This window comes from Triticum urartu, chromosome 2A (genome assembly GCF_056163025.1).
Source record: "Triticum urartu cultivar PI428250 chromosome 2A, HENAU_Tu73, whole genome shotgun sequence".
Classification (NCBI taxonomy): domain Eukaryota; kingdom Viridiplantae; phylum Streptophyta; class Magnoliopsida; order Poales; family Poaceae; genus Triticum; species Triticum urartu.
In genome coordinates, this window is record NC_141874.1 from 702,317,832 (window position 1) to 702,336,401 (window position 18,570).

Here is an 18,570-nt window from a genome sequence, read left to right on the forward strand (position 1 = left end):
TCAGGTTTGACCAGTCTATCCCTCCTCTTTCTCTGCCCCGAGCGGAGGCGGAACTCCGGCGATCGCCGCTGGCGATTGGCGGCTCCGTTCGAGAAACCGAAGCCATCCACGGGCTCAGGGGGTCGAGGCGGTCCCGCCGGTGGGTGTTACGGTCTCGGGGCTGGACGGGGTCGTCGGCGGTGAGTCTCGCGGCGGAAAGAGCTTCGGGAGCAGAGTGTGATTGGGGCTACGGTGGTTCCCGATCAAAATCGATTAGGGGGATGGGTTCACGGAGGGAAGGGGGAGTTCTTGGTGGAGAGAACGGAGAGTGGGAGGCCCTGGTGGTGCCGAATTGGCCGGGGCAGTGGCGGCGGCTGCAGCTGCCGGAGGTGGGGAAGAAGACCTCCCCCGGGTCGATTAGCTGCCACGGGAGAACTAGGGGAGCATTCTAAGGTTGCCTGCGTGCTCGGGGAAGCTAGGGGGCCTCCTTTTATAGCTCGTCGAGGTCGGTTCCGCGGCGGTGGATGGGGATGCCGGCGAACCGCCTCTCTGTAGCTTGCAGGGCGACGTGGAGGTGACGAGAGCTAGCCGACGAGCGAGGAGATAAGTTCACGTTGTTCCCAGGGGAATGTGGCGAGCCGGGGTGGCTTTGGCGGCGCCGACCGTGGCAGAGGCGCGCTGCGGACGCCGGTGTGCCGCCAAAAGCTTTGTCGGCGTCGCTGTAGGCTGCCAGGGCGGCTTGGCGCGTTGCTGTGAGGGGGATAGCGGGTGGCGTGGCTCTGCAGAGCGGGCCAAAGCCAGGGGGCCAGCGTGTCGGCTCAGGTGCGGGTCGTGCAATACGCGCGCTCTGGGCGCGTCCCGTGCACGCACTGAATGTGTTCGACGAAATGCTAAAGCATGCTAGAGGTCGCGGTTGAGGCTGGGGGTTAACAGGTCTAGGTTTGGGCTTGCAAGGAGATCAGTGGACAAGCTGGTTTGGTCAGGGGATCAGGTTCACAGTGCAAACCAAGAGTTCATGCCAAAACAGGTCCTGCCCATAAGGTGTTTGGCAAAATGTCAAGGGCACTTAGGCAAGTCTTGGAGTGGTCAAAAACTCCAGATGGTGGTCTCTTTAGATGTACAAGAGGGTGGTGAGGTTAGTTTGTGAAAAGCACAAAATTGTTAGTGCAAGTTTTGCAAAACTTCAATTCTGGACAGGAAATAAATGACATTATTTCATGAACCAAAAATAATCCAATGGGTGCATGCTCCTGGATTTAGGGGTTTGGTAGGGCTGTCTACAAGTAGGAGGAAGCACAAGATCATTGGAGCAAAAATAAATAGGGTTGCAGTAGAAATCACAAGGCTGGACCAGAATGAAAATGAGGTTGATTCACTCAAATTTTTCAAATAACATCACTGGGTTTTTGCATAAAGTTGAATCATATGCTACTACCAACATCCCATAATTTTTGTGGAGGCTCGAAAGAATTATTTAAATGGGTTGTAGTGCAAAATGCACTCTGGACCAGAGAAGAAAAATTGAGTGTAGAGCTCAAAATATTTCATGAATAATAGATATTTTTGTATAAAAGTGATTTAAAAACATCACATAACATCTCCAAATTTTGGTTGGAATTTTAAGTGAATTTATCAAATGGTTGTAGTTCAAATATGGCCATATAACCTTGAAAAACCATTTTTCAAGAAAGTAAAGATCAAGCAACTTAATTATTTAATTAGTTATATTAAATAAGGGAAAGTTTCTCTTGAGAGATTAAATATGTCCAATGACATATTTGAAAAGTTTTCTCTTTGGGAAAAACTCATCATAACAGGGAAGGAAATGATTTAAAAATCAAAATGGAGCTCAGAAATTCAAAGTTTTAATTCCTGGCAAAAGTTTTAATTCATTAAAACAAGGCCAAATTTTTGGGGTGTCACATGAAGCACCGTCGTGATCACCATTGTCACCGGCGCGACACCTTGATCTCCATCGTAGCATCGTTGTCGTCTCGCCAATCTTATGATTCCACGACTATCGCTACCGCTTAGTGATAAAGTAAAGCATTACAGCGTGATTACATTGCATACAATAAAGCGACAACCATATGGCTCCTGCTAGTTGCCGATAACTCGGTTACAAAACATGATCATCTCATACAATAAAATTTAGCATCATGTCTTGACCATATCGCATCACAACATGCCCTGCAAAAACAAGTTAGACGACCTCTACTTTGTTGTTGCAAGTTTTACGTGGCTGCTACGGGCTTAAGCAAGAACCAACCTTACCTACGCATCAAAACCACAACGATAGTTTGTCAAGTTGGTGCTGTTTTAACCTTCGCAAGGACCGGGCGTAGCCACACTCGGTTCAACTAAAGTTGGAGCAACTGTCACCCGCAAGCCACCTATGTGCAAAGCACGTCGGGAGAACCGGTCTCGCGTAAGCGTACGCGTAATGTCGGTCCGGGCCGCTTCATCCAACAATACCGCCGAACCAAAGTATGACATGCTGGTAAGCAGTATGACTTATATCGCCCACAACTCACTTGTGTTCTACTCGTGCATATAACATCAACATAGAAAACCTAGGCTCGGATGCCACTATTGGGCAACGTAGTAATTTCAAAAAAATTCCTACGCACACGCAAGATCATGGTGATGCATAGCAACGAGAGGGGAGAGTGTGATCTATGTACCCTTGTAGATCAACAATGGAAGCTTAACTTGGTTGATGTAGTCGTACGTCTCCACGGCCCGACCGATCAAGCACCGAAACCACGACACCTCCGAGTTCTAGCACACGTTCAGCTCGATGACGATCCCCGGACTCCAATCCAGCAAAGTGTTGGGGAAGAGTTCCGTCAGCACGACGGCGTGGTGACGATCTTGATGTACTAATGTCGCAGGGCTTCGCCTAAGCACCGCTACAATATTATCGAGGACTATGGTGGAAGGGGGCACCGCACACGGCTAAGAATATGATCACGTCGATCAACTTGTGTCTCTAGGGGTGCCCCTGCCCCCGTATATAAAGGAGCAAGGGGAGGAGGCTGGCCGGCCCTATAGGCGTGCCAAGGAGGAGTCCTCCTCCTAGTAGGAGTAGGACTCCTACTAGGAGGGGGAAGGAAGTGGGGAGGGAGAGGGAAAGGGGGGCGTCGCCCCCCCTCTCCTAGTCCAATTCGGACCAGGGGGGAGGAGGCGCGCGGCCCACCTTTGGCTGCCCCTCTCTCTCTCCACTAAGGCCCATATGGCCCATTACTTCTCCCGGGGGGGGGGGGGGGGTTCCGGTAACCCTCTGGCTCTCCGGTTTTCTCCGAAATCACCCGGAACACTTCCGGTGTCCGAATATAGCCGTCCAATATATCAATCTTTATGTCTCGACCATTTCGAGACTCCTCGTCATGTCCGTGATCACATCCGGGACTCCGAACTAACTTCGGTACATCAAAACTCATAAACTCATAATATAACTGTCATCAAAACCTTAAGCGTGCGGACCCTACGGGTTCGAGAACAATGTAGACATGACCGAGACACGTCTCCGGTCAATAACCAATAGCGGAACCTGGATGCTCATATTGGCTCCTACATATTCTATGAAGATCTTTATCGATTAGACCGCATAACAACATACGTCGTTCCCTTTGTCATCGGTATGTTACTTGCCCGAGATTCGATCATCGGTATCTCAATACCTAGTTCAATCTCGTTACCGGCAAGTCTCTTTACTCGTTCTGTAATACATCATCCCGCAACTAACTCATTAGTTGCAATGCTTGCAAGGCTTAAGTGATGTGCATTACCGAGAGGGCCCAGAGATACCTCTCCGACAATCGGAGTGACAAATCCTAATCTCGAAATACGCCAACCCAACATGTACCTTTGGAGACACCTGTAGAGCTCCTTTATAATCACCCAGTTACGTTGTGACATTTGGTAGCACACAAAGTGTTCCTCTGGCAAACGGGAGTTGCATAATCTCATAGTCATAGGAACATGTATAAGTCATGAAGAAAGCAATAGCAACATACTAAACGATCGGGTGCTAAGCTAATGGAATGGGTCATGTCAATCAGATCATTCAACAAATGATGTGATCCCGTTAATCAAATAACAACTCTTTGTCCATGGTTAGAAAACATAACCATCTTTGATTAACGAGCTAGTCAAGTAGAGGCATACTAGTGACACTCTGTTTGTCTATGTATTCACACATGTATTATGTTTCCGGTTAATACAATTCTAGCATGAATAATAAACTTTTATCATGATATAAGGAAATAAATAATAACTTTATTATTTCCTCTAGGGCATATTTCCTTCAAGTAGAACTTCGATATGAACTATGATATGCAAGGGATAACGGAAACGATTCCCAAGCTCATCGTAATGCGAAAATTGACGAAGGTAGAAATCGAGAAAAACATCAAGTGTTGATGGTAGACAAGACCACTAGTTTCAAGAAAAGGGTAGAGGGAAGAAGGGGAACTTCAAGAAGAACAGCAAGCAAGTTGCTGCTCAAGTGAAGAAGCCCAAGTCTGGTCCTAAGCCTGAGACTAAGTGTTTCTACTACAAAGGGACTGGTCACTGGAAGCGGAACTACCCCAAGTGATTGGCAGATAAGAAGGATGGCAAAGTGAACATAAGTATATTTGATATACATGTTATTGATGTGTACTTTACTAGTGTTTATAGCAACCCCTCAGTATTTGATACTAGTTCAGTTGCTAAGATTAGTAACTCGAAACGGGAGTTGCAGAATAAACAGAGACTAGTTAAGGGTGAAGTGACGATGTGTGTTGGAAGTGGTTCCAAGATTGATATGATCATCATCACACACTCCCTATACTTTCGGGATTAGTGTTGAACCTGAATAAGTGTTATTTGGTGTTTGCGTTGAGCATGAATATGATTTGATCATGTTTATTTTAATATGGTTATTCATTTAAGTAAGAGAATAAATTGTTGTTCTGTTTACATGAATAAAACCTTATATGGTTACACACCCAATGAAAATAGTTCGTTGGATCTCGATCGTAGTGATACACATAATCATAATATTGAAACCAAAAGATGCAAAGTTAATAATGATAGTGCAACTTATTTGTGGCACTGCCGTTTAGGTCATATTGGTGTAAAGCGCATGAAGAAACTCCATGCTAATGGGTTTTTGGAATCACTTGATTATGAATCAGTTGATGCTTGCGAACCATGCCTCATGGGCAAGATGACTAAAACGCCGTTCTCCGGAACTATGGAGTGAGCAACTGACTTATTGGAAATAATACATACTGATGTATGAGATCCGATGAGTGTTAAGGCTCACGGCGGGTATCATTATTTTCTGACCTTCACAGATGATTTGAGCAGATATGGGTATATCTACTTAATGAAACACAAGTCTAAAATATTTGAAAAGTTCAAAGAATTTCAGAGTGAAGTGGAGAATCATCATAACAAGAAAATAAAAGTTTCTACGATATGATTGCAGAGGTAAAATATTTGAGTTACGAGTTTGGCCTTCAGTTAAAACAATGTGAAATAGTTTTACTACTCAAGCCACCTGGAACACCACAGCATAATGGTGTGTCCGAACATCATAACCGTACTTTATTAGATATGGTGCGATCTATGATGTCTCTTATCGATCTACCACTATTGTTTTGGGGTTATGCATTAAAGACAGCTGCATTCACGTTTAAAAGGGCACCATCTAAGTCCATTGAGACGACACAATCTGAACTGTGGTTTGGCAAGAAACCAAAGTTGTCGTTTCTTAAAGTTTGGGATTGTGATGCTTATATGAAAAAGTTTCATCCTGATAAGCTCAAACCCAAATCGGAGAAATATGTCTTCATAGGATACCCAAAGGAGACTGTTGGGTACACCTTCTATCACAAAATCCGAAGGCAAGACTTTTGTTGCTAAATTCGGAGTTTTTCTAGAGAAGGAGTTTCTCTTGAAAGAATTGAGTGGGAGGAAAGTAGAACTTGATGAGGTAACTGTACCTGCTCCCTTATTGGAAAGTAATTCATCACAGAAATCTGTTCCTGTGACTACTACACCAATTAGTGAGGAAGCTAATGATGATGATCATGTAACTTCAGATCAAGTTACTACCGAATCTCGTAGGTAAACCAGAGTGAGATCCGCACCAGAGTGGTACGGTAATCCTGTTCTGGAAGTCATGTTACTAGACCATGACGAACTTGCGAACTATGAGGAAGCGATGATGAGCCCAGATTCCGCGAAATGGTTTGAGGCCATAAAATCTGAGATATGATCCATGTATGAGAACAAAGTATGGACTTTGATGGATTTGCCCGATGATCGCAAGCCATAGAAAATAAATGGATCTTCAAGAGGAAGACGGACACTGATAGTAGTGTTACTATCTACAAAGCTAGAGTTGTCGCAAAAGGTTTTCGACAAGTTCAAGGTGTTGACTACGATGAGATTTTCTCACTCGTATATATGCTTATGTCTGTCCGAATCATGTTAGCAATTGCCGCATTTTATGAAATCTGGCAAATGGATAAACAAAACTGCATTCCTTAATGGATTTCTTAAAAAAGAGTTGTATATGATGCAACCAGAAGGTTTTGTCAATCCTAAAGGTGTTAACAAAATATGCAAGCTCCAACGATCCATCTATGGACTGGTGCAAGCATCTCGGAGTTGGAATATACGCTTTGATAAGTTGATCAAAGCATATAGTTTTACACAGACTTACGGTGAAGCCTGTATTTACAAGAAAGTGAGTGGGAGCACTACAATATTTCTGATAAGTATATGTGAACAACATATTGTTGATCGGAAATAATGTATAATTTTCTGGAAAGCATAAAGGAATATTTGAAAGGAGTTTTTCAAAGAAAGACCTCGGTAAAGCTGCTTATATATTGAGCATCAAGATCTATAGAGATAGATCAAGACGCTTGATAAGTTTTTTCAATGAGTACATACCTTGACAAGATTTTGAAGTAGTTCAAAATGGAACAGTCAAAGAAAGAGTTCTTACCTGTGTTGCAAGGTGTGAAATTGAGTAAGACTCAAAACCCGACCACGGCAGAAGATAGAAATAGAATGAAAGTCATTCCCTATGACTCAGCCATAGGTTCTATAAAGTATGCCATGCTGTGTACCAGATCTATTGTATACCCTACACTGTGTTAAGCAAGGGAGTACAATAGTGATCTAAGAGTAGATCACTGGACAATGGTCAAAATTATCTTTAGTGGAATAAGGAAATATTTCTCAATTATGGAGGTGACAAAAAGGTTCGTCGTAAAAAGTTACGTCGATGCAAGTTTTGACACAGATCTGGATGACTCTAAGTCTCGATCTAGATACATATTGAAAGTGGGAGCAATAAGCTAGAGTAGCTCCGCGCAGAGCATTGTTGACATAAAATTCGCAAAATACTTCGGATCTGAATGTGACAGACCCATTGACTAAAATTATCTCACAAGCAAAACATGATCACACCTTAGTACTCTTTGGGTGTTAATCACATAGCGATGTGAACTAGATTACTGACTCTAGTAAACCCTTTGGGTGTTGATCACATATCGATGTGAACTATGGGTGTTAATCACATGGTGATGTGAACTATTGCTGTTAAATCACATGGCGATGTGAACTAGATTATTGACTCTAGTGCAAGTGGGAGACTGAAGGAAATATGCCCTAGAGGCAATAATAAAGTTATTATTTATTTCCTTACATCATGATAAATGTTTATTATTCATGCTAGAATTGTATTAACCGGAAACATAATACTTGTGTGAATACATAGACAAACAAAGTGTCACTAGTATGCCTCTACTTGACTAGCTCGTTAATCGAAGATGGTTATGTTTCCTAACCATAAACAAAAGAGTTGTTATTTGATTAACGGGATCATATCATTAGGAGAATGATGTGATTGACATGACCCATTCCATTAGCTTAGCACCCGATCGTCTAGTATGTTTCTATTGCTTTCTTCATGACTTATACATGTTCCTATGACTATGAGATTATGCAACTCCCGTTTGCCGGAGGAACACTTTGTGTGCTACCAAACGTCACAACGTAACTGGGTGATTATAAAGGAGCTCTACAGGTGTCTCCAAAGGTACACGTTGGGTTGGCGTATTTCGAGATTAGGATTTGTCACTCCGATTGTCGGAGAGGTATCTCTGGGCCCTCTCGGTAATGCACATCACATAAGCCTTGCAAGCATTGCAACTAATGAGTTAGTTGTGAGTGTTGGGGAACATAGCATAAATTCAAAATTTTCCTACGTGTCACCAAGATCTATCTATGGAGAAACCAGCAACGAGGGGAAGGAGAGTGCATCTACATACCCTTGTAGATCGCTAAGCGGAAGCGTTCAAGTGAACGGGGTTGATGGAGTCGTACTCGTCGTGATTCAAATCACCGATGACCAAGTGCCGAACGCACGACACCTCCGCGTTCAACACACGTACAGCCTGGTGACGTCTCCCATGCCTTGATCCAGCAAGGAGAGAGGGAGAGGTTGAGGAAGACTCCATCCAGCAGCAGCACAACGGCGTGGTGGTGATGGAGGAGCGTGGCAATCCTGCAGGGCTTCGCCAAGCACCGTAGAAGAGGAGAAGAACTTGGGAGAGAGGGAGGGGCTGCACCAAAGGCAAAAGGTGTGTTTGAGAGGCCCTCCTACCCCACTATATATAGGGATCCCAAGGGGGGGGGGTGCGCCAGCCCCTAGGAGATCCAATCTCCAAGGGGGCGGCGGCCAGGGGAGGAGTCCTCCCCCCCAAGGCACCTAGGAGGTGCCTTCCCCTGCTGGGACTCTTCCTTTAGGGTTTCCCCAGGTGCATGGGCCTCTTGGGGCTGGTGCCCTTGGCCCATGTAGGCCAAGGCGCACCCCCTACAGCCCATGTGGCCCCCGGGGTAGGTGGCCCCACCCGGTGGGCCCCCGGGACCCTTCCGGTGGTCCCGGTACAATACCGATGACCCCGAAACTTGTCCCGATGGCCGAAACAGGACTTCCTATATATAAATCTTTACCTCCGGACCATTCCGGAACTCCTCGTGACGTCCGGGATCTCATCCGGGACTCCGAACAACATTCGGTAACCACATACAAGCTTCCTTTATAACCCTAGCGTCATCGAACCTTAAGTGTGTAGACCCTACGGGTTCGGGAGACAAGCAGACATGACCGAGACATTCTCCGGTCAATAACCAACAGCGGGATCTGGATACCCATGATGGCTCCCACATGTTCCACGATGATCTCATCGGATGAACCACGATGTCAAGGACTTAATCAATCCCGTATACAATTCCCTTTGTCTAGCGGTATTGTACTTGCCCGAGATTCGATCGTCGGTATCCCTATACCTTGTTCAATCTCGTTACCGGCAAGTCTCTTTACTCGTTCCATAACACATCATCCCGTGATCAACTCCTTGGTCACATTGCGCATATGATGATGTCCTACCGAGTGGGCCCAGAGATACCTCTCCGCTTACACGGAGTGACAAATCCCAGTCTCGATTCGTGCCAACCCAACAGACACTTTCGGAGATACCTGTAGTGCACCTTTATAGTCACCCAGTTACGTTGTGACGTTTGATACACCCAAAGCATTCCTACGGTATCCGGGAGTTGCACAATCTCATGGTCTAAGGAAATGATACTTGACATTAGAAAAGCTTTAGCATACGAACTACACGATCTTTGTGCTAGGCTTAGGATTGGGTCTTGTCCATCACATCATTCTCCTAATGATGTGATCCCGTTATCAACGACATCCAATGTCCATGGTTAGGAAACCGTAACCATCTATTGATCAACGAGCTAGTCAACTAGAGGCTTACTAGGGACATGGTGTTGTCTATGTATCCACACATGTATCTGAGTTTCCTATCAATACAATTATAGCATGGATAATAAACAATTATCGTGAATAAGGAAATATAATAATAACCAATTTATTATTGCCTCTAGGGCATATTTCCAACAGTCTCCCACTTGCACTAGAGTCAATAATCTAGTTCACATCGCCATGTGATTAACACTCACAGGTCACATCGCCATGTGACTAACACTCAAGAGTTTACTAGAGTCAGTAGTCTAGTTCACATCACTATGTGATTAACACTCAATGAGTTCTAGGTTTGATCATGTTGCTTGTGAGAGAGGTTTTAGTCAACGGGTCTGAACCTTTCAGATCCGTGTGTGCTTTACAAATATCTATGTCATCTCCTAGATGTAGCTACCACGTTCTATTTGGAGCTAATCCAAATAACTGTTCTACTTGGAGCTATTCTAAATTGTTGCTCCATTATATGTATCCGGTATCTCTACTCAGAGCTATCCGGATAGGTGTTAAGCTTGCATCGACGTAACTCTTTACGTCGAACTCTTTTACCACCTCCATAATCGAGAAAATTCCTTAGTCCACTAGTTACTAAGGATAACTTTGACCGCTGTCTTGTGATCCATTCATGGATCACTCTTGTACCCCTTGACTGACTCATGGCAAGGCACACTTCAGGTGCGGTACACAGCATAGCATATTGTAGAGCCTACGTCTTAAGCATAGGGGACGACCTTCGTCCTATCTCTCTATTCTGCCGTGGTCGAGCTTTAAGTCTTAACTTCATACCCTACAACTCAGGCAAGAACTCCTTCTTTGACTGATCCATCTTGAACACCTTCAAGATCATGTCAAGGTATGTGCTCATTTGAAAGTACCATTAAGCGTTTTGATCTATCCTTATAGATCTTGATGCTCAATGTTCAAGTAGCTTAATCCAGGCTTTCCATTGAAAAACACTTTCCAAATAACCCTATATGCTTTCCAGAAATTCTACATCATTTCTGATCCATAATATGTCAACAACATATACTCATCAGAAATTCTATAGTGCTCCCACTCACTTCTTTGGAAATACAAGTTTCTCATAAACTTTGTATAAACCCAAAATCTTTGATCATCTCATCAAAGCATACATTCCAACTCCGAGATGCTTACTCCAGTCCTCAGAAGGATTGCTGGAGTTTTGCATGCTTATTAGCATCTTTCAGGATTGATAAAACCTTCCGGTTATATCACATACAACCTTTCCTCAAGAAAATCATCGAGGAAAACAATGTTTTGACATCCTATCTGCAAGATTTCATAAATAATGCAGTAATCTCTAATATAATTCCAACAGACTCTTAGCATCGCTACGAGTGATAAAGTCTAATCGTAGTCAACTCCTTGAACTTGTCGGAAAACATCTTAACGACAAGTTGAGCTTTCTTAATGGTGACATTTACCATCATTGTCCGTCTTCCTTTTAAAATCCATCTGTACTCAACAGCCTTACGACCATCGAATCGTTCTGCCAAAGTCTACACTTTGTTTTCATACATGGATCCTATCTCAGATTTTATGGCCTCGAGCCATTTATCAGAATCCGGGCCCACCATCGCTTCTCCATAGCTCGTAGGTTCATTGTTGTCTAGCAACATGACTTCCAAGACAGGATTACGTACCACTCTGAAGTAGTACGCATCCTTGTCATCCTACGAGGTTTGGGAGTGACTTGATCCGAAGTCTCATGATCAATATCATAAGGTTCCACTTCAATTGGTGTAGGTGCCACAGGAACAACTCTTTGTGCCCTGCTATACACTAGTTGAAGTAACAGTTTAATAACCTCATCAAGTCTCCACCATCCTCCCACTCAATTCTTTCGAGAGAAACTTTTCCTCGAGAAAGGACCCGATTCTTGAAACAATCCCTTATTGCTTTCGGATCTGAGACAGGAGGTATACCCAACTGTTTTGGGTGTCCTATGAAGATGCATTTATCCGCTTTGGGTTCGAGCTTATCAGCCTGAAACTTTTTCACATAAGCGTCGCAGCCCCAAACTTCTAAGAAATGACAGCTTAGGTTTCTCTAAACCATAGTTCATACGGTGTCATCTCATCGGAATTACGTGGTGCCCCTTTAAAGTGAATGTGGTTGTCTCTAATGCCTAACCCATAAACTATCGTGGTAATTTGATAAGAGACATCATGGTATGCATCATATCTAATAGGGTGCAGTTATGATGTTCGGACACACCATCACACTATGGTGTTCCAGGCTGTATTAGTTGTGAAACAATTTCCACAATGTCTTAATTCTGTGCCAAACTCGTAATTCAGATATTCATCTCTATGATCATATCATAGATATTTTATCCTCTTGTCACGATGATCTTTCAACTTCACCCTGAAATTACTTGAACCTTTCAATAATTCAGACTCGTGATTCATCAAGTAAATATACTCAACATCTACTCAAATTATCTGTGAAGTAAAAGCATAAGGATATCCACTACATGCCTCAGCACTCATTGGACTGCACACATCAAAATGTATTACTTCCAACAAGTTGCTTTCTAGTTCCATTTTACTGAAAAACGAGGCTTTCAATCATCTTGCCCATGTGGTATGATTTGCATGTCTCAAGTGATTCAGAATCAAGTGAGTACAAAACGGTCCATTTGCATGGAGTTTCTTCATGCATATATATATACCAACAGACATGGTTCGCATGTCTCAAACTTTTCAAAAACGAGTGAGCCCAAAGATCCATCAACATGGAGCTTCTTCATGCGTTTTATACCGATATGACTTACGTGGCAGTGCCACAAGTAGGTGGTACTATCATTACTATCTTTTGGCATGAACATGTGTATCACTACGATCGAGATTCAATAAACCACTCATTTTAGGTGTAAGACCATTGAAGGTTTTATTCAAATAAATAGAGTAACCATTATTCTCCTTAAATGAATAACCGTATTGCGATAGACATAATCCAATCATGTCTATGCTCAACGCAAACACCAATCTCGATGGTAGAGGGAGCGTGCGATGCTTGATCATATCAACATTGAGAACACTTCCAACACATATCGTCAGCTCACCTTTAGCTAGTCTCCGTTTATTCCGTAGCTTTTATTTCGAGTTACTAACACTTAGCAACCGAACCGGTATCTAATACCCTGGTGCTACTAGGAGTACTAGTAAAGTACACATTAACATAATGTATATCCAATATACTTCTATCGACCTTGCCAGCCTTCTAATCTACCAAGTATCTAGGGTAATTCTGCTCCAGTGGCTGTTCCCTTTATTACAGAAGCACTCAGTCTCGGGTTTGGGTTCAACCTTGGGTTTCTTCACTAGAGCAGCAGCTGAATTGCCGTTTCATGAAGTATCCCTTTGTTCCCTTGCCCTTCTTGAAACTAGTGGTTTCACCAACCATCAACGATTGATGCTCCTTCTTGATTTCTACTTTTGTGGTGTCAAACATCGCGAATATCTCAAGGATCATCATATATGTCCCTGATATATTATAGTTCATCACGAAGCTCTAGCAGCTTGGTGGTAATGACTTCGGAGAAACATCACTATCTTATCTGGAAGATTAACTCCCACTCGATTCAAATGATTGTTGTACTCAGACAATCTGAGCACAAGCTCAACAATTGAGCTTTTCTCCCTTAGTTTGTAGGCTAAGAAAATCGTCGGAGGTCTTATACCTCTTGACGTGGGCACGAGCTTGAAATCCCAATTTCAGCCCTCAAAACATCTCATATGTTTCGCGACGTTTCAAAAACGTCTTTGGTGCCTCAACTCTAAACCGTTTAACTGAACTATCACGTAGTTATCAAAATGTGTATGTCAGATGTTCGCAACATCCACAGACAACGTTTGAGGTTCAGCACACTGAGCGGTGCATTAAGGACATAAGCCTTCTATGAAGCAATGAGGACAATCCTCAGTTTACGGACCTAGTCCGCATAATTGCTACTATCAACTTTCAACTAATTTTTCTCTAGGAACATAACTAAACAGTAGAACTATAGCGCGAGCTACGACATAATTTGCGAAATCCTTTTTGACTATGTTCAGGATAATTAAGTTCATCTTATGAACTCCCACTCAGATAGACATCCCTCTAGTCATCTAAGTGATTACATGATCCGAGTCAACTAGGCCGTGTCCGATCTGTGCATGAGACGGACTAGTCAACGTCGGTGAACATCTTCATGTTGATCGTATCTTCTATACGACTCATGCTCGACCTTTCGGTCTTCTGTGTTCCGAGGCCATGTCTGTACATGCTAGGCTGGTCAAGTTAACCCTAAGTGTTTTTGCATGTGTAAAACTGTCTTACACCCGTTGTATGTGAACGTAAGGATCCATCACACCTGATTAACACGTGGTGCTTAGAAACGACGAACTGTAGCAACGGTGCACAGTTAGGGGAGAACACTTCTTGAAATTGTTGTAAGGGATCATCTTATTTACTACCGTCGTTCTAAGCAAATAAGATGTATAAATATGATAAACATCATATGCAATCAAATAATAGTGACACGATATGGCCAATATCATATAGCTCCTTTGATCTCCATCTTGGGGCTCCATGATCATCTTGTCACCGGTATGACACCATGATCTCCATCATCATGTCTTCTTGAAGTTGTCTCGTCATTGACATGCAAGTCGTGATTCCCTTGACAAGAACATGATGAATCTCATACATCACATATATCATTCATCACATCCTTTTGTCCATATCACATCACATAGCATACCCTGCAAAAACAAGTTAGACGTCCTCTAATTGTTGTTTGCATGTTTTACGTGGCTGCTATGGGTTTCTAGCAAGAACGTTTCTTACCTACGCAAAACCACAACGTGATATGCCAATTGCTATTTACCCTTCATAAGGACCCTTTTCATCGAATCCGATCCGACTAAAGTAGAAGAGATAGACACCCGCTAGCCACCTTATGCATCTAGTGCATGTCAGTCGGTGGAACCAGTCTCACGTAAGAGTACGTGTAAGGTCGGTCCGGGCCGCTTCATCCCACGATGCCGCCGAATCAAGATAAGACTAGTAACGGCAAGCATATTGAACAAAATCAACGCCCACAACTACTTTGTGTTCTACTCGTGCATAGAAACTACGCATAGACCTAGCTCATGATGCCACTGTTGGGGAACGTAGCATAAATTCAAAATTTTCCTACGTGTCACCAAGATCTATCTATGGAGAAACCAGCAACGAGGGGAAGGAGAGTGCATCTACATACCCTTGTAGATCGCTAAGCGGAAGCGTTCAAGTGAACGGGGTTGATGGAGTCGTACTCGTCGTGATTCAAATCACCGATGATCAAGTGCCGAACGCACGGCACCTCCGCGTTCAACACACGTACAGCCCGGTGACGTCTCCCATGCCTTGATCCAGCAAGGAGAGAGGGAGAGGTTGAGGAAGACTCCATCCAGCAGCAGCACAACGGCGTGGTGGTGATGGAGGAGCGTGGCAATCCTGCAGGGCTTCGCCAAGCACCGCAGAAGAGGAGAAGAACTTGGGAGAGAGGGAGGGGCTGCACCAAAGGCAAAAGGTGTGTTTGAGAGGCCCTCCTACCCCACTATATATAGGGATCCCAAGGGGGGGTGCGCCAGCCCCTAGGAGATCCAATCTCCAAGGGGGCGGCGGCCAGGGGAGGAGTCCTCCCCCCCCCAAGGCACCTAGGAGGTGCCTTCCCCTGCTGGGACTCTTCCTTTAGGGTTTCCCCAGGCGCATGGGCCTCTTGGGGCTGGTTCCCTTGGCCCATGTAGGCCAAGGCGCACCCCCTACAGCCCATGTGGCCCCCGGGGTAGGTGGCCCCACCCGGTGGGCCCCCGGGACCCTTCCGGTGGTCCCGGTACAATACCGATGACCCCGAAACTTGTCCCGATGGCCGAAACAGGACTTCCTATATATAAATCTTTACCTCCGGACCATTCCGGAACTCCTCGTGACGTCGGGATCTCATCCGGGACTCCGAACAACATTCGGTAACCACATACAAACTTCCTTTATAACCCTAGCGTCATCGAACCTTAAGTGTGTAGACCCTACGGGTTCGGGAAGCATGCAGACATGACCGAGACGTTCTCCGGTCAATAACCAACAGCGGCATCTGGATACCCATGATGGCTCCCACATGTTCCACGATGATCTCATCGGATGAACCACGATGTCAAGGACTTAATCAATCCCGTATACAATTCCCTTTGTCTAGCGGTATTGTACTTGCCCGAGATTCGATCGTCGGTATCCCTATACCTTGTTCAATCTCGTTACCAGCAAGTCTCTTTACTCGTTCCGTAACACATCATCCCGTGATCAACTCCTTGGTCACATTGCGCATATGATGATGTCCTACCGAGTGGGCCCAGAGATACCTCTCCGCTTACACGGAGTGACAAATCCCAGTCTCGATTCGTGCCAACCCAACAGACACTTTCGGAGATACCTGTAGTGCACCTTTATAGTCACCCAGTTACGTTGTGACGTTTGATACACCCAAAGCATTCCTACGGTATCCGGGAGTTGCACAATCTCATGGTCTAAGGAAATGATACTTGACATTAGAAAAGCTTTAGCATACGAACTACATGATCTTTGTGCTAGGCTTAGGATTGGGTCTTGTCCATCACATCATTCTCCTAATGATGTGATCCCGTTATCAACGACATCCAATGTCCATGGTTAGGAAACCGTAACCATCTATTGATCAACGAGCTAGTCAACTAGAGGCTTACTAGGGACATGGTGTTGTCTATGTATCCACACATGTATCTGAGTTTCCTATCAATACAATTATAACATGGATAATTAACGATTATCATGAACAAGGAAATATAATAATAACCAATTTATTATTGCCTCTAGGGCATATTTCCAACAGTCTCCCACTTGCACTAGAGTCAATAATCTAGTTCACATCGCCATGTGATTAACACTCACAGGTCACATCGCTACGTTCCCCAACAGTAGCAACATTACCCAAGTCACCCATGCGACCTGCCGCTATCCAGTCATTCTGTATGATCTCTGGAAGTGCAGGATCATGCTCCCACATAACCTCGTAGTGCCTGCACTTTTGGACGGCTCCTGTCGTTGAGGCTCCACCTAACACTTGAGAAGGATGGCGGAGTGGTCCGAACTTGGTGCCACCAGATGCACCACACTAGCCTCGGAAAAAATGTCCCGCCACCGGTTGTTCGCCACCGCATGGTCTAGACGGACTTTCACATTTGCCCATCCAAAACGACGGTTGTCGTATGTGTACGGCACCCCAGAAAAGCCAAGATCACCGAGACCACACACCTCCAAAACATCACGGAAATCAATCATCTGACCTGTCGAGCGAGGTGTTTGGGATAGATGTTCAAATCCCCACATGGTCTTCTTAATGCATAATGTCTTTTTTCGACATAGGATGGATTTTATTTATTGGATCAGAAAGGTGTATCAAGTGGATACAAACTCAAAGAGAACACTTGTCTGGGTAGTGAAAATAACAGTGTGGAAGAAAAGGAGGAAGGGGGAGGCAAATTTCTTGTGATTATGCAGACTTGCTCAATTAAGCTGAACTTCAAACTGTCAGAAATTTTGCATAAAAAACCCTGCTTTTAAACCTACTAGGTTATGCACTATCTGCAATTTTGAATAGAGATAGAAAAGAAGTCGCACTAAGAGGTTTGGTACCAGATGGTGTGCACGTGGACGTGCGTGCGTGCATGGTGGAATTTCTAATAAGAGTTTTTAATGTGTGTGATGTAAAGACTAAGATTCCAGATGTTTGGTCCAGCTTCCCGGTTGTGTCCAGCTATGGTTGGAAGGCGTTTTTTTAAAGAGGGATATATTAATATCGCGAAGATACCAATTACATCCAACCTTTACATCATTTTCTTTAAGTCAACCTCTGCATCGGTTGGAAGGCGTGCAACCGATGAGAGAATATATATGGCCAAGTTAATATATGGTTTTTTTTAAACGAGCAATATATGGTTTTATCACACATAAAGGTAAAAGTAGAAAATCAAAGCTGATTAGAGAAGGGCATCCCATGAGCTAACATGGTACTAGGAGCGGACACGAGCCATGTGATGCAGTGGGCCAACAACACACCTTCATGTCATAAATACCCAATCGATAAATATTGGTCTCCGCGGAGCCTCGCAGTTCCGGTTTCAGTTTTCTCTAGCAATGATGAACATAGATGGTCCATAACTTCATATGTCCAGAGAGCGGAAAACGTCTACGTACTATATTTACACAAAATGTCTAGGCTTGAAAGGCATCGGAAGCTGTTTTGTGGCAATTTGGTAGATTTGGTTAATCAGTTTTATCTCTCCGGCCCCACCCGTGAAGGACGCGGCAATTGGTCCGGGCGAGAAGAGACCTTTGTAGTCCAGTAGCTGCTGGTGACAAGGATAATCTGTGCTGTTTAGTACATAGTCACTTTCTGACCTGGGTGTGACATGCACATAACGATATGAGCTGCAGACGCATGAAAGAAGATGACAATATGGATAGTCTATGTGCTTCTGTTCCTCTGGCCACAAGCGTATCAGAAACTTGAGAATTCTGCTTTGTCATACCAAATGGCCCTCCAACTTTTCAAGCAACTGTTTCCAGCTGGCCAGATCTTGTTAAAAAAAGTGATATTCTTGGCCTGTAAAGTAATTTTGCAGAAAACTCCCCTAATACTCCGTACAATCAACCCGCGGTCTAGA

At 44.2% G+C, this 18,570-nt stretch overlaps 1 protein-coding gene across 4 annotated transcripts in view; it reads right to left on the reverse strand.

The window, feature by feature from the left end:
• LOC147986930 (G-type lectin S-receptor-like serine/threonine-protein kinase At1g11330) overlaps positions 1 to 18,570 on the reverse strand; it is a 216,382-nt gene that overhangs the window by 152,976 nt on the left and 44,836 nt on the right. The window contains exon 2 of one of the 4 annotated variants that reach the window (XM_087545002.1): positions 16,188 to 16,207. The exons of the other annotated variants lie outside the window; for them this stretch is intronic. Coding sequence (XP_087401128.1) covers positions 16,188 to 16,207 — 20 coding nt within the window. The remainder of the gene's footprint in view (positions 1 to 16,187; positions 16,208 to 18,570) is intronic. 4 annotated transcript variants of the gene reach the window in all.